This window comes from Pristiophorus japonicus, chromosome 1 (assembly GCF_044704955.1).
Source record: "Pristiophorus japonicus isolate sPriJap1 chromosome 1, sPriJap1.hap1, whole genome shotgun sequence".
Taxonomy (NCBI): domain Eukaryota; kingdom Metazoa; phylum Chordata; class Chondrichthyes; family Pristiophoridae; genus Pristiophorus; species Pristiophorus japonicus.
Window position 1 is genome coordinate 126,197,541 of NC_091977.1, and position 26,375 is coordinate 126,223,915.

The window sequence follows — 26,375 nt, forward strand, 5'->3', positions numbered from 1 at the left end:
TGTTTCATGCACAAGTACCCCCAGGTCCCGCTGTACTGCAGCACTTTGCAATCAATCTTGCTGGGAACATAAAAACTGACTGCAAAAGCTTCGATAGATATGTGAAAAGAAAAAGATTAGTGAAAACAAATGTAGGTTCCTTGCAGTCAGATTCAGGTGAATTTATAATGGGGAAAAAAGAAATGTCGGACCAGTTAAACAAATACTTTGGTTCTGTCTTCATGAAGGAAGACACAAATAACCTTCCGGAAATACTAGGGGACCGAGGGTCTAGTGAGAAGGAGGAACTGAAGGAAATCCATATTAGGCGGGAAATTGTTTCAGGGAAATTGATGGGATTAAAGGCCGATAAATCCCCGGGGCCTGATAGTCTGCATCCCAGAGTAATTAAGGAAGTAGCCCTAGAAATAGTGGATGCATTGGTGATAATTTTCCAACAGTCTATCGACTCTGGATCGGTTCCTATGGACTGGAGGGTAGCTAATGTAATACCACTTATTAAGAAAGTAGGGAGAGAGAAAACGGGTAATTATAGACTGGTTAGCCTGACATCAGTAGTGGTGAAAATGTTGGAATCAATTATTAAAGATGAAATAGCAGCACATTTGGAAAGCAGTGACAGGATCGGTCCAAGTCAGAATGGATTAATGAAAGGGAAATCATGCTTGACAAATCTTCGAGAATTTTTTAGGTTGTAACTTGTAGAGTGGACAAGGGAGAACCAGCGGATGTGGTGTATTTGGACTTTCAAAAGGTTTTTGACAAGGTCCAACAAGAGATTGGTGTGCAAAATTAAAGCACATGGTATTGGCGGTAATGTACTGACATGGATAGAGAATTGATTGACAGACAGGAAGCAGAGAGTTGGGATAAACGGGTCCTTTTCAGAATGGCAGGCAGTTACTAGTGGGGTGCCGCAGGGCTCAGTGCTGGGACCCCAGCTATTTACAATATACATTAATGATTTGGATGAGGGAATTGAGTATAATATCTCCAAGCTTGCAGATGACACTAAGCTGGGTGGCGATGTGAGCTGTGAGGAGGACGCTAAGAGGCTGCAGGGTGACTTGGACAGGTTAGGTGAGTGGGCAAACGCGGATGCAGTATAATGTGGATAAATGTGAGGTTATCCATTTTGGTGGCAAAAACATGAAGACAGAATATTATCTGAATAGTGACAGATTAGGAAAAGGGGAGGTGCAACGAGACCTGGGTGTCATGGTTCATCAGTCATTGAAAGCTGGCATGCAGGTACAGCAGGCGATGAAGAAGACAAATGGCATGTTGTCCTTCATAGCTAGGGGATTTGAGTATAGGAGCAGGGAGGTCTTACTGCAGTTGTACAGGGCCTTGGTGAGGCCTCACCTGGAATATTGTGTTCAGTTTTGGTCTCCTAATCTGAGGAAGGACTTTCTTGCTATTGAGGGAGTGCAGCGAAGGTTCACCAGACTGATTCCCGGGATGGCAGGGCTGACACATGAGGAGAGACTGGATCGACTGGGCCTGTATTCACTGGAGTTTAGAAGGATGAGAAGGGATCTCATAGAAACATGTAAAATTTTGATGGGACTGGACAGGTTAGATGCAGGAAGAATGTTCCCCTTGTTGGGGAAGTCCAAAACCAGGGGACACAATCTAAGGATAAGGGATAAGCCATTTAGGACTGAGATGAGGAGAAACTTCTTCACTCAGAGAGTTGTTAACCTGTGGAATTCCCTACCGCAGGGAGTTGTTGGTGCCAGTTCATTGGATATATTCAAGAGGGAGTTAGATATGGCCCTTACGGCTAAAGGGATCAAGGGATATGGAGAGAAAGCAGGAAACGGGTACTGAGGTGAATGATCAATCATGATCTGCAGGCTCGAAGGGCCAAATGGCCTACTCCTGCAGCTATTTTCTATGTTTCTATGTTTCTATGTTTCTCCATTTAAATAATAACTTGCTCTTTGTTCTTTTTCTGTCAAAGTTCAAATGACCTCACACTTTCCAACATTATACTCCATCTGCCAAATTTTTGCCCACTCACTTAGCCTGTCTATATCCTTTTGGAAGTACCCTCTTTTAGGGGAATTTTTCAAAGCATACTTCAAAAAGTTATAGATGTCAAAGGTTCAGAAATATTTATAGGTAGCAGAAGATATGCATATCGAATTGAGAAGAGGCACCAATTCTTTAAAACACATCAAAATGTTTAAACTGAATTACTTACACCATAAGTAAAATGAAAGACAGAATCAAACCAGGATTGGTTGCAGCGCTGAAAACTTTTGCAAACCAAGCTGGAAAGTCATTGTCCAGAGTTTCTTGAATAACATCAAACATTCTATGTTTCCCACTGCAAAATAGAAATTAATAACATTTAGTAATTAACATTGAATTAGATTTGCCATGATGCTTGATATGATCTTAAAGTTAAAATTTGAAAGCGTTAAAATTTCCCTTGATGGCTCATTTAATAAAGACTGTCGCCCTGAATTTCCATGGCGTTCTGCCAATCTTCTGCTGAAATGCGACAAAGCTGCTGGAGAAATAGTGTATTAAAGGCAGTTTTTAGCCATTTACACAGTTTCTCTGAGAATTCTGCTGATCTCCCGCCAGAAACCCCCTACAGAAATTCTAGACAAGTGTGTAGCTTAGCCATGTAGATCAGAAGGTCCCAAGTTTTATTCTAGTCTAAAAACAGAAAATGCTGGAAATACCCAGCAGGTCAGGCAGCATCTGTGCAGAGAGATTTTTTTTAAATGTTTTTATTCATTCCTGGAATGTGGGCATTGCTGGCAAGGCCAGTATTTATTGCCCATCCTTAATTGCCCTTGGGAAGGTGGAGGTGAGCCGCCTTCTGGAACCACTGCAGTTCTAGTGGTGAAGGTACTCCCACAGTGCTGTTAGGGAGGGAGTTCCAGGATTTTGACCCAGCGACGATGAAGGAATAGCGATATAGTTCCAAGTCAGGATGGTATGTGACTTGGAGGGGAACGTGAAGGTGGTGGTGGTTCCATGCACCTGCTGCCCTTGTCCTTCTAGATGGTAGAGGTCGCGGGTTTGGGAGGTGCTGCCGAAGAAGCCTTGGTGAGTTGCTGCAGTGCATCTTGTCGATGGTACACACTGTAACCACGGTACATCGGTGATGAAGGGAGCGCATGTTTAAGGTGGTGGATGGGGTGCCAATCAAGTGGGCTGCTTTGTCCTGGATGATGTTGAGCTTCTTGAGTGTTGTTGGACCTGCACTCATCCAGGCAAGTGGAGAGTATTCCATCACACTCCTGACTTGTGCCTTGTAGATGGTGGAAAGACTTTGGGGAGTCAGGAGGCGAGACACCTGCCGCAGAATACCCAGCCCCTGACCTGTTCTTGTTGCCACAGTGTTTATGTGGCTGGTCCAGTTAAGTTTCTGGTCAATGGTGACGGCCAGGATGTTGATGGTGGGGAACTCAGCAATGGTAATGCTGTTGAATGTCAAGGGTTAATGTTTCAGGTCAACGATCCTTGTCAAAACTGGAAAAAATTAGAGATGTAACAGATTTTTAAGCAAGTGCAGGGGCAGAGAAAAGGGGGAGGGAAGGAAAGCACAAAAGGGGCGGTCTGTGATAGCTTGCCCCTGCACTTGCTTAAAAATCTGTTACATCTCTAACTTTTCCAGTTCTCTCTCCACAGATGCTGCCTGACCTGCTGAGTATTTCCAGCATTTTCTGTTTTTAGTTCAGATTTCCAGTATCCGCAGTATTTTGCTTTTGTTTTATTCTAGTCTATTCTGAGTTAGCCACTGCAATAGTAGGGGAGCTTCAGAACCTGACTGGAAAATTTTCAGGGCCCTTCTCTTGATAGTTCTCCAGTGATCCCTGCTGGAAAGAACATAAGAACAGAAGAATTAAGAAATAGGAGCAGGAGTAGGCCATTTAACCCCTCGAGCCTGCTCCGCCATTTAATAAGATCATGGCTGATCTGATCTTGGAATCAGCTCCACTTCCCTGCCCGCTCCCTATAACCCTTCACTACTTTATCGTTCAAAAATCTGTATATCTTCGCCTTATATATATTCAATGACCCAGCCTCCACAGCTCTCTGGGGCAGAGAATTCCACAGATTTACTACCTTCTGAGAGAAGAAATTCCTCCTCATCTCAGTTCTAAATGGGCGACCCCTTATTCTTAAACTATGCCCCTAGTTCTAGATTCCCCCATGAGTGGAAACATTCTCTCAGCATCCACGCTGTCAAGCCCCTTCAGTATCTTATATGTTTCAAGAAGATCACCTCTCATTCTTCTAAACTCCAATGAGTATAGGCCCAACCTGCTCAACCTTTCTTCATGTCAATCCCTTCATCTCAGGAATCAACCTATAGTGTGGTCATCAATATGGACGACAAGTGAGAACAGGATCATGTAAATTGTTGATCAATTTCAAAGCAATGTTATTTACCTAAATGGGCCACAATCAAAGGATGGTGGTATTGAGACAATGGTGTAAACTGCAGGCAGTGTTGACAGGAACAAGATGATCAGCAGCATGGACATATAGAAGTTATTGGATCTTGAAGCCTTGAACACACGCTCATGTGGCACATTGGTACACATGACTGCCCAGCACTGCAGGTACATAGAGGCCAGGAGACGTAGAACATTGATAGCTGGAAGGCACGGAGCATAAAAGGCGCCCATCCTAAGGAAAAAATATAGGAATCATTGCTTTATGTTCCTGTATTACAGATATTTAAAAAATTACAAGTTATATTTCTACAATTATAAATTAATCCCAACAAGGAAATTCCTACTGCTTAATTAATGTTACATTAATGCTGTTGGGGATGAATTTATTAGAACAAATCAAGAAGAAAATGTAAGCAAAGTAGTAGCATATCTTGCACATTGCAGTAGAAATGAACGACTATAACTGAAAGTTAGTGATGGCTGACCAGTTATTCAAGCATTAAGTATATCCCAATTGAGTAATTGCCATTGGGAAATTCAAGGGAATACACAATAAATGGTAGGATACTAAGAAGTGTAGATAACTTTGGAGTGCATGTCCACAAATTCCTGAAGGTAGTAGGACAGGTAGCTAAGGTGGTTAAGAAGGCATACAGGATACTTTCCTTTATTAACTGAAGCATAGAATATAAGAGCAGGGAGGTTATGCTAGACCTGTATAAAACACTAGTTAGGCCACAGCTACAGTACTGCATACAGTTCTGGTCACCACATTACAGGAAGAACATGATTACACTAGAGCGGGTACAGAGGAGATTTACGAGGATGTTGCCGGGACTGGAGAATTTTAGCTATGAGGAAAGATTGGATAAGCTGGGGTTGTTTTCTTTGGAACAGAGAACAATGATTGGAGATTTATTTGAGGTGTACAAAATTATGAGGGGCCTAGATAGAGTGGACAGGAAGGAGCTATTTCCCTTAGCAGAGAGGTCAATAAACAGGGGGCATAGATTTAAAGTAATTGGTAGAAGGATTAGAGGGGAGTTGAGCAGAATTATTTTCTCCCAGAAGTTGGAACTCACTGCCTGAAAGGGTGGTAGAGGCAGAAACCCTCACCGCATTTAAAAAGTACTTGGATATGCACTTAAAGGGCCCAAATTTCCCCAACCCCTTTTTCCAGCGCACTCTCCCAAGATGCGCCGACTTTGTGTGCTCAAAACGGCACCAAAAAACTTACTAACGATTCTGGCTGCTCTGCTGTGTGTCCTGGTCCTGACACGGCGTATCTCGTGGAGTGGGGGGCGGAGCAGACTGTGAGCAGGACCCAATGCCGCCGCCCCTATCCCTGGCCAAAGGGACAACCTGATAATCTTCAACAGCACCTCCCGATAAAACATGGGCCAGCAGGCAGCAGTGTGAAGAGAACGTTGCATTTTGTGTGAGCACATGTCAAATCGTTATGACACAACACTGATTAATTTTTCCCTGGAGAGAAGTCCAGTCCCTCGGAGAGAAGTCCAGTCCCTCGGCAAGAAGTCCAGTCCCTCGAAGAGAAGTCAAGTCCCTCAGAGAAGTCAAGTCCCATGGAGAAAAGTCAAGTCCCTCGGGGGCCGAGTTAGGAAGGGGTGGACTTAAGTTTTATTTTTTATTTATTTATTTTTATTTATTATTGATGGTTTTTATGCTTCTTTAATGTTGTTGTGAAGGTATTTAGTGCTTTGCAAGGTCCTCCCCTATCTCTGGCTACCTGCACTGATTTCTTAACTCTCTGCAAGGGTTTTCTGTGCGGCCACAAGTGGCGACATACACTGGCCTAAGTTAGTTTGGAGCAAGGATAAGCTGTCCAAATTGGCTTAAATGGCCAAAACAGGCGGTTGGCAACGCCCCCTTTTGAAAAAAAAACGAAACTAAAAAAAATCCTAACTAACTCACTTACACTGGTGCAAATTAAGTGTGCAGAATGGGGATTTTTAAGATACTCCAGAAAAATCAAGCTGCTCCAAAAAAAACGGAGCAACTCCTGGCCAAATTTGGACCCATAGTGTCGTAACCTACAAGGCTACGGACCAAGCACTGGAAGATGCGTTTAGGCCAGATAGCTCTTTTTTGGCTAGCACAGACATGATGAGATGAATGTCCTCCTTCTGTGCCATAAATTCTATGATGTCATCCAACACATCAATGATGAAGATATTGAATAAGAGGAGTGGCAGATAATTACCCTGCCACATTCCTCGTTTCAGGGAAATAAATTCAGTGAATCTCCCACCTCTTTTAATTCATTGATCTTGGAGCTGGAATACATAGGATTTGATCATGGACTCCCTCAGGAGGACCATGTGAGGCACAAGGTCAAAGGTCTTATGAATATCTCTAAAAGCAATGTAAGTGTTACTTTTGTGCGCCACCCACCATATCATGCCTTGATTGAAGATCAGACCCAAAACGTTCCCACTGATATCAAATTCTCCATAGGAGGGCTAGACAAAAATAACAGCTTTTGTTCAATGACTTATCCCAAGCAATTATTACAAATTACAGTTGCTCATATTACATTGTTACTCTCGTACTGATATATTTGTGTATGTGTATACATAAAAAATATAATTAGTTAGTACTTACAAATCCATACTCCAGGTCCCAGCACCAGCAGTAGTTAATAAATCTGACAAAAACAGCACGGAGAAAATCTCCAATCAGTATAGTTATGACCGTAGTCAATGTATCTGAAACGGTGAGCCGTACAAACTCCTGTGAGAAAGTAGAAGTGCACTTTAATACGGTTACATTTCTCAAATTCCAATAAAACTTCAGCCAGTTATCACAGATGCGTACTTCATAAATTCGGACATGTCTTTCCCTGAATAAGATCGCACAGAGCTGGTATTTTAAGTAAAATGAATATGTAAAAATTATATTTGTAGCAATTATAATTTGTTATTGAAGACAATAATTAAAACAGGAATTACACCATTACCCTTTGAGCCTTGAATGTCTTCAGGAGGTTATGAAATTCATGGATCTTTTTTACAGTATAAAATGTATTAAAGAAAATTTATTTTGGGGGCGGGGAAGGGATTTCTCATGGTAACTAGTATAAAGCCGATTCGGATAAATATTTGGAACTGTGGAACTTCTTGTACTTATAGTATTCAGAAAGTGTTCATACTTGCCAAAAATATTTATTTACGATCTATGAGTAGAAGATAAATAATCAGACTTATTCAAAATTGTTCTTCATAATGTCATCTATTAAATTCTAATTTTTTCAGCAGAAGTTAATTTTCTATGAATATAATTAACAATTGCACATCACTTTTGGGTTCCTGTTAGTCACAGACAGGGTCCAAGATCACCCAAACCTCTATCATTGAACTGCATTTCGCGGTCGACGCCTGCGTCTGCGCACATTCTGAGGCTGAACTCCAGGATATAGTCGATGTATTCACCGAGGCATATCAAAGCATGGGCTTTATGCTTAACATCCGTAAGATAAAGGTCCTCCACCAGCCTGTGCTCGCCACACAACACTGCCCCCAGTCAGCAAGATTCACGGCGCGGTCCTCGACAACATGGACCACTTCCCATACCTCGGGAGCCTCTTGTCAACAAAGGCAGACATTGATGCGGAGATTCAACATCGCCTCCAGTGCGCCAGTGCAGCCTTCGGCCGCCTGAGGAAAAGAGTGTTTGAAGACCAGGCCCTCAAACCTACCACCACGCTCATGGTCTACAGGGCTGAAGTAATACCCGCCCTCCTGTATGGATCTGAGGCATGGATGATGTACAGAAGACACATCTCAAGTCGCTGGAGATACATCACCAACCATGTCTCCGCAAGATCCTGCAAATCCCCTGGGAGGACAGACGCCCCAACATCAGTGTCCTTGCCCAGGCTAACATCCCCAGCATTGAAGCACTAACCACACTCGATCAGCTTAGCTGGGCAGGCCATTTAGTTCGCATGCCAGACACGAGACTCCCTAAGCAATTGCTCTATGCGGAGCTCCTTCATGGCAAACGAGCCAAAGATGGGCAGCGGAAACATTACAAGGACACCCTCAATGCCTCCCTGGTTAAGTGCGACATCACCACCGACACCTGGGAGACCCTGGCCAAAGACCGCCCTCGGTGGAGAAAGTGCATCCGGGAGGGCATTGAGTTCTTCGAATCTCAACGCTGAGAGCGTGAAGAGGTCAGGCGCAGGCAGCGGAAGGAGCGTGCGGCAAACCAGTCCCACCCACCCCTTCCCCCGACGAATATCTGTCCCACCTGTGACAGGGTCTGTGGCTCTCGTGTTGGACTGTTCAGCCACCAAAGAACTCACTTTAGGAGTGGAAGCAAGTCTTCCTCGATTCCGAGGGACTGCCTATGACGATGATGGCTAACCAGACATTAGTGGCCTAGAACTGATCTCAGTTACATTCATAGCAGATAGCATTTGCAAATTAGCACAGGCAGCTCCTACCTAAAGGTAAGGTTTCATTATTCTGTAAGAAATGTCCTATATGCATTGCTCCAAATCCTTTCTAAATAACTTGCTGAAACAAATCACGTCTTTGAGTATTTTGAAATGGCAGGCAGGTGCTGGGTTTTCCGGTTGAATGGAGCAAGCAAATGCTGGACCAAAGTAAATGTGGTGTTCTTCTGCTGCCCAGTTAACACCAGCTAAAGCACATTGGCAGTTCTGATCCCAGTGTAACAACCAATGGATTTTTGGACCAAATCATGTTATTGTAAAATATATAACATTTTAACTGCTCCTTTTTGTATAAAGACTTATTTTTAGCATTCGAAAATTGTTCCAGGAAAGAGCTGATACAATGTACTTATGCTTTCTTTCTAGACTGTAAACTCCTATGGTATTGTTCTCCAATATTTACTTAGGTAATGCTTGTTCTTTAAGTTTAATAGGAACAATTTAACTTGGACAACTCATTATTAACGAGGCACTAATGGCCTCAAAATAGGGTTGATAGATTACCACCTGTTAATGCCACGTTTTTGCCACCATTTTTGAAGGTGTTATGTCTTTGGATGCTCTGATAATGACTCCATGAGGCAATGTATTGCACTTGAACTGTAGTGACCTTAGTCCATTTACTATAACTCCCAAGTGAGGATCACACATGGTGGCCTGTCTTTTATACTAGGCCTGGCACACCTGTACAGGTAACCTGCAAGTCTCGCACTGCAGTGCCCTCTGGTGGCCCACCTTAGTGACCATACAGCTGGTGTACAAGTTTCCCATAGTAGTGCCCTCTGGTGGCACATCATATGTAATAGTACAAGCAGTAAACATGTCTGGATACATGACATCACTCTCCCCCAAGTCCTTCGTGCAAATCGCCTTCATGCATTGACTGTGCTCTGGGCTTAGCTCTACCTTGGAGGGTCGTTTCCATCTTTGGTGAGTAGGTGGTGTTTCATTGGCAGTGGAGGTGCTGGTGGTTTCTGTTTGTGAGTCCATGACCACTCCATTTGCTCCCTCCCCACATATAGATTATCCCCTCATTACATTCATATACATTCAAGTCCAGAAAAAAAATTTGCATTTACATCATTACATTTGTGATACGGTTGTGAGACAAGTACATTTGACTGGTGAGGTACATTCTTGATACATGCTTGGAATCAGTACTGGTGTCAGCACCAGTGCGTGAGGACAAACTAGTTCCAGAACTGCTGGATGGTGTCCAGGTAGTCTGGTGGCGGCGCGGTGCCCAGTGCTGGCAGTGGGAACCCGGTTGGCTCAAGTTGTCTGCTTTCGGGGCCTTTGCCGTTGCTCCTAGTGTCGGGCAGGTTCACAGATGTCTGTGACCTCCCTGTCCTTTCCTTGCGCCCCGGGTCACTGCTGTTCCCTGAGGAGCAGTCGTCTGGCAGTGCACAGGGAACTGCTGACTTGCTTGCCTGGGCATTACTTGGTTTGGGATCCTGGTTGGTCCCGGTCCCATTTAGGAGAACCGTTGTGAGTGATCCTTCGTTCCCGGGTGTAGCCTTGGTGGCGATAGGGTTTGGGGGCTGCGCCTTAGCGTGGTTTGCTCTTTCAGACTTGTGGCGATTGGCGCCATCAGCTGCCTGAGAGGTGGAGCCGATCAGGGGCAGGGTATCAATACCGGTGCTGTTGCCCTCCTGAGGTCGCATTCTCTGCAGCTTGACTATATTAGCTGCTTGTTGCCACACTCCGTGGTGCATCACTCTGGTCCCAGGGATGCAGGCTACAGCATTGGGTAGCTTGCTGAACCTGTGTGCTCCCAATAGGTGTTTGCCCGCTAAATTAACTGAATGCAGTTGAAATTCTACATCGCAAAACATTTCATTACTCATTGTACATAAACTGTAGCTCCGATCGCAATCGCACGACTTTTCTTCGCTTATTACATGTATAAAACTCTGATCATCAATTACAAGCTTTACATTTAACTCACGGTTGCTATTACATTGATTGAGAAGGTGGAACTGTCCCTTTAAGTGTGGTGGGTTGCTGGCCTCCTTTAAGAGAGCCTTGCTATCTTTAACCCAACCATCTTCTTCACTTGATACCACATGTTGCTCCCTCAGCGCTGCACCTCATGGTCTGGCCGCCGCCATCTTTTTCTTCAGTGCTTCACCTCGTGGTTTGGGCGCCATCTTTCTTCCATCCACGATGTTCTCTGCTGCGATCCTCCTCTCCGCGGGTTCTGCCACCGAAGCTGGGAAGTTGTCTTTGGGTCCAATTTTCTTCCTCTGGAGTTCTGCCACTGGAGCCTGGAAGGTGCGTTCGGATCGTCTCAGCTGGATCATCTCCACGCAGTCGTGCTGAGCGGTCTGTGCCTCAAGTGCTGTGCTGGTCTGCTCTCTGGTGCCGGATCCAACCACAGGTGGTGGCTTGCTTTGCCTCTGAGCATGAAGGACATCGATCGTTGGACGGATGAAATCTTCCCAGCTCCAATGGATTTCTCCATCCACCTTCTTCCGAGTAGCGTTGGTCATTCACCTGCAACAATCCACAGTGGTAACTTGTGCACCACGATATCATGGAGTACCTTTACATCCGCACTACCAATGACTGGGATAAGTTCATTGGTGTAGGTGCGCAGCTTTGCCTGAACCGAGACCAACTTGGGTCATTCAGCCTGATTGTCCCATAGCCTCTCAAAGGCTTCTTCATTCATTACTGAGTGGCTCGTCCCTGTGTCCACTTCCATGAAGACTGGAACGCCGTTTATCTAGACTTCCATCCTCAACGGGGAACATTCTGTGGTGCAGCTAAACATACCAAACACCTCATCGTGGGGCTGAGCTGCCTCTCTGACTAGCGCTTCATAATCTGTGCTGGATTCATGGCCATCTGCAGACTCTTCATCAACACAGTGAGTCATATTTCTTTTACACATTCGCTGGAGGTGGCCCTTTGTGCTGCACCCTTTACACACATAGTCCTTAAAATGGCACTGGTGAGCCCTGTGATTCTCTCCGCAATGCCAGCATGGTGCTAACTGATTAGCCCCCCTCGGCGGACTCTGAGTTAAGGGACTCAGGGGGGCCAGTTCTCTTTCCCCTGAGGAGATTCATGTTCTACAGTCCAGCCTCTAAAAGGCGCAAGTCTGTGTACAGTACTTGCCGGGTTTGAGTCCTGAGGATGAGTCATCTGCCTAGAGCCGCAGGTCGAGGTCATGAATGCCTGGCTCATGATGATGGCCTTCTGCAGTGTGACTGCGGTATCTGCAGATAGTAGCCTGTGAAGAAGGCCCTCATGGCCGATTCCAATGACAACGCTTCGGTGAGGTGTTAGCCGAAATCACACGGTGACGCCAGCCTCCTGAGGTCTGCAGCATATTTCGTGATTTCCTGGCCTTCGGGCCGTTGGTGGGTATAAAACCGGTGTCTGGCTGTGAGGATGCTCTCTTTGAGCTTGAGTTGTTCTTGAATCAGCGTTACAAGCTCCTCGTACGTCTTGGTCATTGTCTTCACTGGTGCCAGCAGTCCCTGATGAGGCCATAGACCGTGGGCCCATAATTAGTTAGCAGGATAGTTCTGCGCTTATCAGCCAGCCTGCCAGGTTGTTTGCTGTGAAGAAATGGTCGAGCCTCTCCACAAAGGCATCCCAATCATCACCATCGGCAAACTGCTGTAACGTACTAAGGTTAGCCATTTTCGCGTGAAAGTCTGTAATATCGCCGCCAATTGTTATGTCTTTGGATGCTCTGATAATGACTCCAGGAAGCAATGTATTGCACTTGAACTGTAGTGACCTTAGTCCATTTAATATAATTCCCGAGTGAGGATCACACATGGTGGCCTGCCTTTTATACTGGGCCTGGCACACCTGTACAGGTAACCTACAAGTCTCCACTGCAGTGCCCTCTGGTGGCACACCTTAGTGACCATACAGCTGGTGTACAAGTTTCCTGTAGTAGTGTCCTCTGGTGGCACATTATATGTAATAGTACAAGCATTATCATGTCTGGATACATGACAGAAGCGGTCTACAACTTTAGGCAGAAGGCCCTCTTAATATGCAAAGTAGGATCCTATGACATACATAGAAACATAGAAACATAGAAAATAGGTGCAGGAGTAGGCCATTCGGCCCTTCGAGCATGCACCACCTAAAAATAAGATCATGGCTGATTGTCATTTTTGAGGCCAATTGGGCAGAGCATGCTCACTTTGCCGAGTTTTACTGCCGGTACAGCCAGTGAGGACTGAAAAAGGTAAGTTTAAAATAATCTGGGCTGCTGCGGCCTTGTGCTTGCCACCCCACCCCCTGGGATCACAAACCCCCAGCCCCAAAACTTAACTTGCTGTAGACCGTATTCGAGCGAGCTGCCCTGGCTCACTCATTTGGGATGGACAACTCAATGGGTCTATTTAAATGAGGCCCAGGCCTCAAGATGGCTTTGCCCTCTTTGCTCCCAGCATTTTCAGAAGGTTGGCACCCTCTGTCTGTCAGCCACTTGAAAATTAAAATCCACCCCACTGAATTAACTTAGTGCTGGAGATTTGGGGAATTTAGGTTTAAATGATAGAGGCTTTGGTGTTGTAATGATTGATGGAATTCATAATGGGCTAGAATTTCCACTCCATTTCCGGCAGTTTTCAGCAGAAAACCATCTGGTGAAAGTTTCCACTCCATTTCACAAAGAGTTCCGTGGCGGTTTCGAAGTATCGCTGTGGAGTGCACCGCTGAAAAAAACACCACTGCCCAAGTTTGGGCTCAGCAGTGACCCGTAGGTAAGATCGAAAAAAAACAGCCACAAAATGCAGCTGGAGCTGGGCAGTAGGTAAGTAGCCCTGCAAAGAATGGTAAGTTTATATGGGTTTTTTTATAAATCTTTTAAAATTCTTTTACAGTGATTATGTTAAAAAAGGTCTTGAGAACGTTTTCTGATTTTTGATCTTTTGTTTCTTGGAAAAAATATTTTTTGTGTTTTCCCCCTCCCGAGGCCCAACTGCAGTCTCGGTCTAAATTTGAGTAATTACCGCCCATTTTGATTAAGAACCGTCCAATTTGCCCAGGATCACGTTTAACCGCTGAGAATCTACGTGTAAGATCCATTTTCTCGCCGGACAGTTTTTTTTCCTTTTTTTGTGCAATTTTTCGCCAGCGTTAATTTAAGAATCTTAGCGATCTTTTGAGTGGCAATCCGGCGGGGTGGGTTTAATGGAAATTCTAGCCCAATGTTTTTTATCAATAAGTACCTGCCCCACCATGGTCTCCCAGCAAGGTCCTCTGGGTACAATTGCAGGGTCTACATCTAATAGGGCACTTGCAGTTGAGTTCTCCAACCAGGTTCCATTATAAAGAGTCTTCTCCCAGATGGTAATATTGTATCTAATAATCTTTTCTTCTTCAAGCTGAAATCAAAGAAGCAATGTGAAGAGATATAAACTGCTTCAGCCTAAACTGTTATTTTGTATGTGCAGTCGTAATGAATAATTATTGCACTGTTCTTGCCTTGAGATTAATTTCATCCAATAAAGCAATAATAAATGTATAGAGGTTGCCAAGAAACAAAGCAAAAATGCGGCCAAGTTGCCATTGGAGTGCAATTCGTGGGTGGTAGTTCTCTAAAGGACTGATGATGTCAAATAACATTGGACAGAACATACCCAGCAGTGACATGACCATATTTACCTAATAAAAAAACACATAAGATTAACATGAATTTGAATAACATCACATACATTTTAATCAAATGAATACTGTAGAGAAGCAGCAGTGTGACATTTCAATCTCTTGGAAGTGAAGCATTAGAGGCTACAACTATCAAGATGCTCAAAAAAGATATTGTTTAATTAGATCTTTGTAAGTTCAACTAAATTTAATGAAGCACTATCTCCAGGAACAGGTATTTGTGAACCATTTCATCATTTAAAAACTTAGATTACGTTCAGAGAATTCCGAATACATTATTTTTAATACATTTATGCAATCACGACACATAGCAACCAGAGTGATTCTTCCCTCAGAGTAGTAGAATGTGAAAATCCCCCCAAAACAAACATGCCTTCTATTAATGATAAAATCATTAGGGCACAGCTTTTCCTGTTAGCCACAATGTTGGAGTAACATTGATGGGGCCACATGCCAACACTCTGGAACCTGGGCGATTTCTTGCAGTCATGGTTGTTATAATCGGAAATTGTGGTGCAGTATGGCTGCAAGACCTGGCAGAAGGGCCAAATGTTGGAAATGGGAAATATTGTTGAATCCTATGCCTTGCCTGCTGCAATTGATTACTGTCAACAAGTTAGTCCTTTAAAACTTAAATCCCTCTACGACCCCATAACAACCCTAGATTGGAGGAAGACGTTTCATTACTCACGCACAGCGTTTCCAAGGCAAAAATGATGGGAAATACATTGTATGACATTTTGCATCATTTGAATCCCATTTTAATACTCTCACCCATATTTGGGCAGATATACAGTACCCCTGATGTCAGCTTCGCTGGGAAATCTTAGAAGTGGTGCCATGTAGTGGAGAGTAATGGAACGTCGCCTTCCCTGATTTTTCTTTCCCACCTATCCCAGATCAGTCCAAAATCAGACAGCATGGTAGAGGAAAATCTGCCCTTACTATTTTCTAACAACAAGTGACTTGCTTAAAGTGCAGCAATGGACTATTGGTGGATTCCTTGAAGGCTTATCTACATCAAAAACACAAAATTAAATCTGAAAAGAATATCTGCACACAATGAGTTCATTTTGACTTTGGATGATGGAGTAAAATGCTCAACCGCCCGTTATACATTTCTGCCGAATTGCATTTCAATGGAAATGAAAATTGGGAGCGGTGCATAACGGGCGGCTGATCCAATAGCACCCAGTTTATACTGTCGCACAAAGTAAAAATTACCCCCAATAAGTTTTGTACATTGGTAGTCTCGATTTCAACAGACTTAAAGAATAAACATCAGCAGTTGTGTTTTGTAACATGTAAACAAAAACAAATGAGCCCATTAAGAGGTGATTATTCTGTTGAATAACATTCTTGATAGCCGAGCACAGAAATGCACACTATCAATTCTCTGGCCCATATCCAGCCTACAATTGTGTTTGATCTAGTCTATATGATCTATCAATAGTCTCCTAATTGTCATATATATTAAATGAGCTTGAATAATACACATCAAAAGTCAACTAGAAATCCAGTCTCTGATGCTGAACAGTTCCGGCATCTATACTGTGTATCTGCAGATGATGGGAATGAACTCCAAACCAAATAATAAAAAAGGAATCAATCTGAACTGGTTGATTCAAGTATATTTAAAGAAAATATTCAAGTTTTTACTTAGTTCACATTATTCAGCTTCAGATGGCCTGTATGTTTTGAAGAAAATATGCTTTCCATGTGATTTTACTGATACTTGTCGAACTTGCTCCTGTGCCACATTTCAATCCTTCTGCATGTGTGCAATGCTAGATTGGCAACTGTCACAGTGATGTACCTCCACATCTTTTTCCAAGTTCCCTGCAACACCATTTTAAACTTTTTCCTACTTTTATTTATGTATGTATATATTTTATGCAGCAATCCAATCTGTTCATTCAATCTTCTCACTTATAGAGGAGCTAGAATTGTCCATTTTATCTATTTCCCTTGTAAATATATTTCCCAAATCTTACCCAATTCTTTCCCTCACATTCCTGGGACATTGGAACTGGTTCTGGGGAAGGTGGGGCCAGTACAAACCGGACAGTTTGCACCTAGGCATGACCGGAACCAATGTCCTAGGGGGAGTGTTTGCTAGTGCTGTTGGGGAGGGGTTAAACTAATATGGCAGGGGGATGGGAACCTATGCAGGGAGACAGAGGAAAGTAGAATAGGGGCAGAAGCAAAAGATTGAAAGAAGAAAAGTAAAAGTGGAGGGCAGAGAAACCCTAGGCAAAAAGCAAAAAGGGCCACATTACAGCAAAATTCTAAAGGGGCAAAGTGTGTTAAAAAGACAAGCCTGAAGGCTCTGTGCCTCAATGCGAGGAGTATTCGTAATAAGGTGGACGAATTAACTGTGCAGGCAGCTATTAATGAATATGATATAATTGGCATTACAGAGACATGGCTCCAGGGTGACCAAGGCTGGGAACTCAACATCCAGGGGTATTCAACATTCAGGAAAGATAGACAGAAAGGAAAAGGAGGTGGAGTAGCGTTGCTGGTTAAAGAGGAAATTAACGCAATAGTAAGGAAGGACATTAGCTTGGATAAAGTGGAATCTGTATGGGTAGAGCTGCGGAATACCAAAGGGCAGAAAACGCTAGTGGGAGTTGTGTACAGACCACCAAACACTAGTAGTGAGGCTGGGGACAGCATCAAACAAGAAATTAGGGATGCATGCAATTAGGGTACAGCAGTTACCATGGGCGACTTTAATCTACATATTGATTGGAATAATCAAACTGGTAGCAATACGGTGGAGGAGGATTTCCTGGGGTGTATTAGGGATGGTTTTTCAGACCAATATGTCGAGGAACCAACTAGAGGGCTGGCCATCCTAGACTGGGTGATGTGCAATGAAAAAGGACTAATTAGCAATCTTGTTGTGCGAGGCCCCTTGGGGAAGAGTGACTATAATATGGTAGAATTCTTTGTTAAGATGGAGAGTGACACAGTTAATTCAGAGACTAGGGTCCTGATCTTAAAGAAAGGTAACTTCAATGGTATGAGATGTGAATTGGCTAGGATAGACCGGCAAATGATACTTAAAGGGTTGACAGTGGGTAGGCAATGGCAAACATTTAAAGATCACATGGATGAAATTCAACAATTGTACACCCCTGTCTGGAATAAAAATAAAACGGGGAAGGTGGCTCAACCGTGGCTAACAAGGGAAATTAAGGATAGTGTTAAATCCAAGGAAGAGGCATATAAATTGGCCAGAAAACACAGCAAACCTGAGGACTGGGAGAAATTTAGAATTCAGCAGAAGAAGACAAAGGGTTCAATTAGGAGGGGCAAAATAGAGTATGAGAGGAAGCTTGCTGGGAACATAAAAAATGACTGCAAAAACTTCGATAGATATGTGAAGAAAAAAAGATTAGTGAAGACAAATGTAGGTCCCTTGCAGTCAGAATCAGGTGAATTTATAATGGGGAACAAAGAAATAGCAGACCAATTGAACAAATACTTTGGTTCGGTCTTCACCAAGGAAGACACAAATAACCTGCCGGAAATATTAGGGGACCAAGGGTCGAGTGAGAAGGAGGAACTGCAGGAAATTCTTATTAGTCAGGAAATTGTGTTAGAGAAATTGGTGGGATTGAAGGCTGATAACTCCGCAGGGCCTGACAGTCTGCATCCCAGAGTACTTAAGGAAGTGGTCCTAGAACTAGTGGATGCATTGGTGATCATTTTCCAGCAGTCTATCAACTCTGAATCAGTTCCTATGGACTGGAGGGTCATCATAGGCAGTCCCTCGGAATCGAGGAAGACTTGCTTTCACTCCTGAAACGAGTTCTTTGATGGCTGAACAGTCCGATACGAGAGCCACAGACCCTGTTACAGGTGGGACAGACATTCGTCGAGGGAAGGGGTCAGTGGGGCTGGTTTGCCGCGCGCTCCTTCCGCTGCCTGCGCTTGGCCTCTTCATGCTCTTTGGGTTGAGACTCAAAGACTTCAACGCCCTCCCGGATGCACTTTCACCACCTCGGGCGTTCTTTGGCCAGGGTCTCCCAAGTGTCAGTGGTGATGTCGCACTTTACCAGCGAGGCTTTGAGGGTGTCCTTATAACGTTTCCGCTGTCCTCCTTTGGCTCGTTTACCATGAAGGAGCTCCGCATAAGGCATTTACTTAGGAAGTCTCGTATCTGGCATGCGAACTATGTGGCCTGCCCAGCGAAGCTGATCGAATGTGATCAGTATTGGGGATATTCAATACTGGGGATGTTAGCCTAATCGAGGACACTGATGTTGGTGTGCCTGCCCTCCCAGGGGATTGGCAGGATCTTGCGGAGACATCGTTGGTGATATATCTCCAGCGACTTGAGGTGCCTTCTATACATCGTCCATGCCTCAGATCCATAGAGGAGGGCGGGTATTACTACAGCCCTGAAGACCACGAGCTTGGTAGTAGATTTGAGGGCCTGGTCTTCAAACACTCTTTTCCTCAGACGGCCGAAGGCTGCACTGGCGCACTGGAGGTGATGTTTAAACTCCGCATCAATGTCTGCCTTTGTTGATAAGAGGCTCTCGAGATATAGGAAATGGTCCACGTTGTCCAGGGCCGCGCCGTGGAGCTTGATGATTGGAGGGCAGTGCTGAGCAGCATTGACAGGCTGCTGGAGAACCTTTGTCTTACGGATGTTAAGGGTAAGGCCCATGCTTTCATATGCCTCAGTGAATACATTGACTATATCCTGGAGTTCAGCCTCTGAATGTGCACAGACGCAGGCATCGTCCGCATACTGCAGCTCAACGACAGAGGTTGGGGTGATCTTGGACCTGGCCTGGAGATGGCGAAGGTTGAACAGCTTCCCACTGGCTCTGGAGTTTAGTTCCACTCCAGCGGGGAGCTTGTTGATTGTGAGGTGGAGCATGGCGGTGAGGAAGATTGAGAAGAAGGTTGGAGCGATGGCGCAACCCTGTTTGACCCCGGTCCGGACGTGGATTGGGTCTGTAATGGATCCGTTGGTAAGGATCACGACCTGCATGTCATCATGAAGCAGGCAAAGGATGTTGACAAACTTTTGGGGGCATCCGAAATGGAGGAGGACACTCCATAGACCCTCACAGTTGACAGTATCAAAGGCCTTTGTAAGATCGAAAAAGGCCATGTATAAGGGCTGGCACTGCTCCCTGCATTTTCCCTGCAATTGTCGCGCTGCAAAAAATCATGTCTGTTGTGCCCCGTAGGGGATGAAATCTGCATTGTGATACCGGGTGGAGCTCCTCAGCCACAGGGAGAAGATGATTGAGGAGAACTCGAGCGACAACTTTCCCAGTGGTTGATAGCAGGGAGATTCCCCTGTAGTTGCCGCAGTCGGACTTGTTTACTTTTTAAAAAATGGTCACAATCACTGCATCCCTGAGATCTCCCAGCATGCTCTCCTCCCTCCAGATGAGAGAGATGAGGTCATCTATCCGCGCCAACAGCGCCTCTCCGCCATACTTTAGCACCTCAGCAGGAATTCCATCCGCACCCGTAGCCTTGTTATTCTTAAGCTGTTTTATGGCTTTGCCAACCTCGTGCAACGTTGGAGTTTCACTAAGTTGGTGGCAGATCGCGTGCTGCGGGATGGAGTTGAGAACGCTCGAGTCAAAGGCAGAGTCTCGATTGAGGAAATCTTCAAAATGCTCTTTCCATCAGGCCTTGATAGCCTCGTTGTCCTTGATGAGTGTTTCCCCGTTCTTGGCCAGGAGTGGAGTGGGGCCTTGGGAGTTTGGACCGTAGGTGGCCTTCACTGCAGTATATCGTGGCTGTCGGCCAGTTTTTGTATCTCCTGTGCTTTCTCCATCCACCACCTGTTCTTTAGGTCCCGGGTTTTCTGTTGGACCTGAGCCTTGAGCCGTCTGTAATGTTGTTTTGCAGCTCCCGAGTTGGGTTGTTGCTTGAGGCTCAGAAATGCTTTGCGCTTGCGATCTATTAGTTCTTCGATCTCCTGATCATTTTCATCAAAGCAGTCCTGATGTTACTTGGTTGAGTGACCAAGCGTCTCTTTACAGGCACTGGTTATAAAGGCTTGGAGGGCAGACCAAGCGCTATGCGAATTCAGCATCTTAAGGTCATCAAGGCACGCCAGATCTGGCTGTATAGGGCTCTCTTAGCTGGGTCTCTAAGTGTCCCGGCATTAACTTTTTTGCGGAACTACTTCTGCTGTCCCACCTTTGGGGCAATGTTAATGTTAATGATGGATCGGATTAGGCGATGGTCCATCCAGCAGTCGTCAGCTCCTGTCATGGCACGGGTGATGCGCACATCCTTACGATCCCTGGCTCGGACGATGGCATAGTCAAGCAGGTGCGAGGGTGTTGCCACGATGACTTGTATTTGTCCCACTGACGGAACAGGGTGTTGGTGATGAGGTGTTCATCTTCTAGTCATTTTGTCAGGAGTAGGGTACCGCTGGAGTTGGCTTTCCCTACCCCCCCCCCCCCCGCCCCTCTGCCAATCACGCCTCCCCAGAGGGATGTGTCTTTGCTGACCCTGGCATTAAAATCACCCAGGAGGATCAATTTGTCACCCGTGGGGACGCGGGACAAGGATGTCGCGAGGTTGGAATAAAAACCCTCTTTAGCCTCATCCGTTGCATCGAGTTTAGGGGCTGATGGCTATGACGCCTTGGTCCCCAGATAGGGTAATACGAAGAGTCATGAGGCATTCATTAACCCTACAGGGGGAGTCTTTGAGGCGGTCGACCAGCTCATTCTTGACGGCAAAGCCGACTCTATGAAGGCGGCGTTCTGCCTCTGGTTTCCCTTTCCAGAAGAAGGTGTACCCTCCACCTTGTTCCTTCAACTGGCCTTCCCCTGCCCGCCGGGCCTCGCTTAGGGCGACTGGAGGGTAGCTAATGCAACACCACTTTTTAAGAAAGGAGGGAGAGAGAAAACAGGGAATTATAGACCAGTTAGCCTGACATCAGTAGTGGGAAAAATGTTGGAATCAATTATTAAAGATGAAATAGCATTGCATTTGGAAATCAGTGACAGGATCTGTCCAAGTCAGCATGGATTTATGAAAGGGAAATGATGCTTGACAAATCTTCTAGAATTTTTTGAGGATGTAACTAGTAGAGTGGACTGGGGAAAACCAGTGGATGTTATTGGGTTCCTAACACAGATGAGACTGCACACAGGAAGGTTAAAGTAACAGTGACCTCAGTCTTTATTAAGATACTCCAGAGTGAGGAACAGGCCTTAGGGGCTGGCTTACATACAGTGCTCCCAAGGGATGTTGGGATCCCATGGGACTTAAGGGGATGCACTCCTTGGTGGCGGAACATGGGAGTGCATTCTTTACAGATACACAACATCACTCCCCCCCCAAAGTCAAAGTGAAAACTATTTACAAGGTGAGGCGGTCGGGAGCCTTTCTTTCCCTGGTGGACCGCCTCGGTACAAATGTCTGTTCTGGTGTGTTGGCTGTGACCTCGCTGGGCTGGTGTGTTGTTGGCCCTGCAGGGCTGCTGGGTGAGCCTGGCCTTGCTGGGCTGTTGGGCGTGATGGGTTCGCTTTCCTGGTCCGGCGTGGTGTCGTTGATCCTTTGGGTGTGTTCTGTGGGCTCGAAAAAGGTGATGTCTGCTGTGGGTTGTTCAGGGCAGTCTGTGAATCGCAGCCTCGTTTGGTCCAGGTGCTTTCTGCAAATTTGTCCATTGTCTAGTTTGACTACAAACACCCTACTCCATTCTTTAGCTATCACCGTGCCCGCAATCAACTTGGGACCATGTCCATAGTTTAGCAAATACACAGGGTCATTCAGATCAATTTCCTGTGACACAGTGGCGCGACCATCGTTTACATTTTGTTGCTGCCACCTGCTCTCTACCTGATCATGCAGGTTGGGGTGAACCAGCGAGAGTCTGGTTTTAAGTGTCCTTTTCATGAGTAGCTCAGCCGGGGGCACCCTGTGAGTGAGTGGGGTCTCGTGCGGTAGCTGAGCAGTACTCGGGACAGGTGGGTTTGGAGTGAGCCTTCTGTGACTCATTTAAGGCTCTGTTTGATTGTTTGTACTGCCCGCTATGCCTGCCCATTGGACGCTGGTTTAAACGGGGACGAGGTGACATGTTTGATCCCATTGCGGGTCATGAATTCTTTAAATTCGGCATGGTGAAACATGGCCCGTTGTCACTGACCATTATGTCAGGCAGGCCGTGGGTGGCAAACATGGCCCTCAGGCTTTCAATGGTGGCGGTGGCGGTGTTTCCCGACATTATTTCACACTCAATCCATTTTGAAAAAGCATCCACCACCACCAGGAACATTTTACCGAGAAACGGGCCTGCATAGTCGACATGGATCCTCGACCATGGTCTGGAGGGCCAGGACCACAAACTTAGTGCTGCCTCTCTGGGCGTGTTGCTCAATTGAGCACACACACTGCATCGCCGTATACAGGACTTTAAGTCAGAGTCGATACCGGGCCACCACACATGGGATCTGGCTATCACTTTCATCATTACTATATCCGGGTGTGTGCTGTGGAGATCCGAGATGAACGTCTCCCTGCCCTTTTTGGGTAGCACTACGCAGTTACCCCACAACAGGCAGTCTGCCTGAATGGACAGCTCGTCCGTTCGCTGCTGGAACGGTTTGATTAGCTCTTGCATTTCAACGGGGATGCTGGCCCAGCTCCCATGCGGTACACAGATTTTTACTAGGGACAGCAGAGGATCTTGGCTGGTCCAAGTCCTAATCTGGTGGGCCGTGACAGGTGATTTATGATTTTCAAACGCTTCCATAACCATCAACAAGTCTGCGGGCTGCACCACCATCAACAAGTTTGCAGGCTTCGCCATTTCCACCCCCGTGGTGGGCAATGGTAGCTGACTGAGAGCATCCGGACAGTTCTCGGTGCCTGGCCTGTGGCGGATGGTATAGTTATATGCTGATAGCACGAGTGCCCACCTTTGTATGCGGGCTAAGGCATTAGTATTTATCCCCTTGTTTTCAGTGAACAGGGATGTGAGGGGCTTGTGATCGGTTTGCAGCTCAAATTTGAGGCCAAACAGGTACTGATGCATTTTCTTTACCCCGAACACACACGCTAATGCCTCTTTCTCAATCATGCTGTAGGCCCTTTCGGCCTTGGACAAACTCCTGGAGGCATAGGCGACAGGTTGCAACTTCCCCGCAACGTTGGCTTGTTGTAATACACACCCAACTCTGTACGACGACGCATCACATGCTAGCACAAGTCTTTTACACGGGCTATACAATACAAGCAGCTTGTTGGAGCATAAAATGTTTCTGGCTTTCTCAAAAGCAATTACTTGTTTTTTTCCCCATACCCAGTTCTCACCTTTACGCAATAACACATGTAGGGGCTCTAAAAGGGTGCATAACCTCGGTAGGAAATTACCAAAATAGTTGAGGAGTCCCAGGAACGGCTGCAGCTCCGTGACGTTCTGTGGCCTGGGCATGTTCTTGATAGCCTCTGTCTTGGCGTCTGTGGGCCAAATGCCGTCCGCCGCGATCTTTCTCCCCAAAAACTCCACTTCTGTTGCCATGAAAATGCACTTCGACCTCTTCAGCCGCAGCCCTACGCGATCCAGTCGCTGGAGGACCTCCTCCAGGTTTTGTAGGTGCTCGACGGTGTCCCGGCCCGTGACCAATATGTCGTCCTGAAAAACCACCGTGTGTGGTACCGACTTGAGTAGGCTCTCCATGTTTCTCTGGAAGATCGCTGAAGCCGACCGAATTCCAAACGGGCATCTTTTGTAGATAAACAGTCCCTTGTGCGTGTTGATGCAGGTGAGGCCCTTCAAAGACTCCTCTAACTCCTGCGTCATGTAGGCCGAAGTCAGGTTGAGCTTGGTGAACGTCTTGCCTCCTGCCAGAGTTGCAAATAGGTTATCTGCCTTAGGTAGCGGGTATTGGTCCTGTAGCGAGAAACGATTAATAGTTACTTTATAATCGCCGCAAATCCTGACCGTGCCATCACTTTTGAGTACTGGAACAATCGGGCTGGCCCACTCGCTGAATTCCACTGGGGAAATGATGCCCTCAAATTGCAGCCTGTCCAGCTCAATTGCCACTCTCTCGCTCATCATGTGAGGTACCGCTCGCGCCTTGTGGTGAATGGGTCGTGCCTCTGGGACCAAGTGGATCCGCTCCTTCGCCCCGGAAAAGTTTCCAATGCCTGGCTCAAAAAGGGAAGGAAATTTGTTAAAAACCTGGGTACATGAGGCCTCATCGATATGTCATAGCCCTCGGATGTCATCCCAGTTCCAGTGGATTTTGCCCAGCCAGCTCCTTCCAAGCAGTGTGGGGCCATCACCCGGGACAATCCAGAGTGGCAGTTCGTGCACCGTGGGTGACCTTGACCATGGCGCTGCCCAGGACAGTGATGAGTTCTTTGGTGTACGTTCTCAGTTTCTTGTGGCTGGGGCTCAGGGCTTGTCTGAGTGCCTTGTTGCACCACAGTCTCTCAAACATCTTTTTACTCATGATGGATTGGCTAGCGCCAGTGTCCAGTTCCATGGCTACGGGTAAGCCATTCAATTTTACGTTTAGTATTATAGGTGGACATTTCGTCAAAAATGTGTGCACCCCGTGTGCTTCAGCATCTGCCTCCTCTCTCTGAGGCTCAAAATTGCTTTGATCGACCATGGACCGATCTTCCTCTGCCACGTGGTGGTTAGCAGGTTTTGCAGAGCTTGCAGTTCGTCTGCAAGCTCGTTGGAGTTGCCCTATTGTTCCACAGCTCTTGCAAGCATACCCTTTGGAGCGGCATGAATAGGCTGAATGGAAGCATCCACAATGCCAACAAGGTATGAATTGCCTTGCATTCATCCTTTGTTGCGGACTCTGAGTCATCTGGGTCACCTGAGGCCTGCTGGCAGTTGCAGACTCGTGGTTTCTGCCCTGTACATTTCTGCTCGCAAACACAGTTCCAGTTAATTTATGAACATTGCTAGCACTTGTGTGCTGAGAGATTTGTTTGGTGTTATCACTGGTGGACATAAACGCTTGTGCTATCGCAATGGCCTTACTGAGGGTCGGTGCCTCTACACTCAAAAGATTTCATTGGATGGTCTCGTAGTCAGTGCCCAGTACAAAAAAGTCTCTGAGCATCTGCTCCAGGTAGCCATCAAACTCATATTGTCCTGCAAATCGTGTTAGCTCAGCGACATAGCTCACCACTTCCTGACCTTCAGATCACTGGCACGTGTAAAACCGATACCTCGCCATCAGCACGCTCTCCCTCGGGTTAAGATGCTCCAGAACCAGTGTACACAGCTCCTCATACAACTTATCTGTGGGTTTCACCAGAGCCAGAAGATTCTTCATGAGGCTGTAGGTCGGTGCCCCACAGACCGTGTGGAGGACCGCTTCCTTCTCCGTCCAGCTCCTTGGCTACAAAGTACTGGTCTAGCCATTCAACATAGGCTTCCCAGTCCTCACCCTCAGAGAACTTCTCCAGGGTGCCCATAGTTTGCTGCATCTTTGCGTTGGATTCGTATACTCGTCGCCAGTTATTGTGTTCCTAACACAGATGATGAGACTGTACACAAGGAGGTTAAAGTAACAGTGACCTCAGTCTTTATTAAGACACTCCAGAGTAAGGAACAGTCTTTCGGGGCCGGCTTATATACAGTGCTCCCAAGGGATGCTGGGATCCCTTGGGACGTAAGGGGATGCACTCCCTGGTGGAAGAACATTGGAGTGCATGCTTTACAGATACACAACAGATGTGTTGTATTTGGACTTTCAAAAAGCTTTTGACAAGATCCCACACAAGAGATTGGTGTGCAAAATTAAAGCACATGGTATTGGGGGTAATGTATTGATGTGGATAGAGAACTGTCA

At 45.9% G+C, this 26,375-nt stretch overlaps 1 protein-coding gene across 1 annotated transcript in view; it reads right to left on the reverse strand.

The window, feature by feature from the left end:
• The window catches only part of tmc1 (transmembrane channel-like 1), a 166,792-nt gene that overhangs the window by 21,250 nt on the left and 119,167 nt on the right, over positions 1–26,375 (reverse strand). Inside the window, exons 14-19 of the mRNA XM_070871036.1 lie at positions 14,368–14,547; positions 14,112–14,267; positions 7,050–7,178; positions 6,840–6,907; positions 4,420–4,659; positions 2,210–2,335 (exon numbers count right to left, since the gene is read on the reverse strand). Coding sequence (XP_070727137.1) covers positions 2,210–2,335; positions 4,420–4,659; positions 6,840–6,907; positions 7,050–7,178; positions 14,112–14,267; positions 14,368–14,547 — 899 coding nt within the window. The remainder of the gene's footprint in view (positions 1–2,209; positions 2,336–4,419; positions 4,660–6,839; positions 6,908–7,049; positions 7,179–14,111; positions 14,268–14,367; positions 14,548–26,375) is intronic.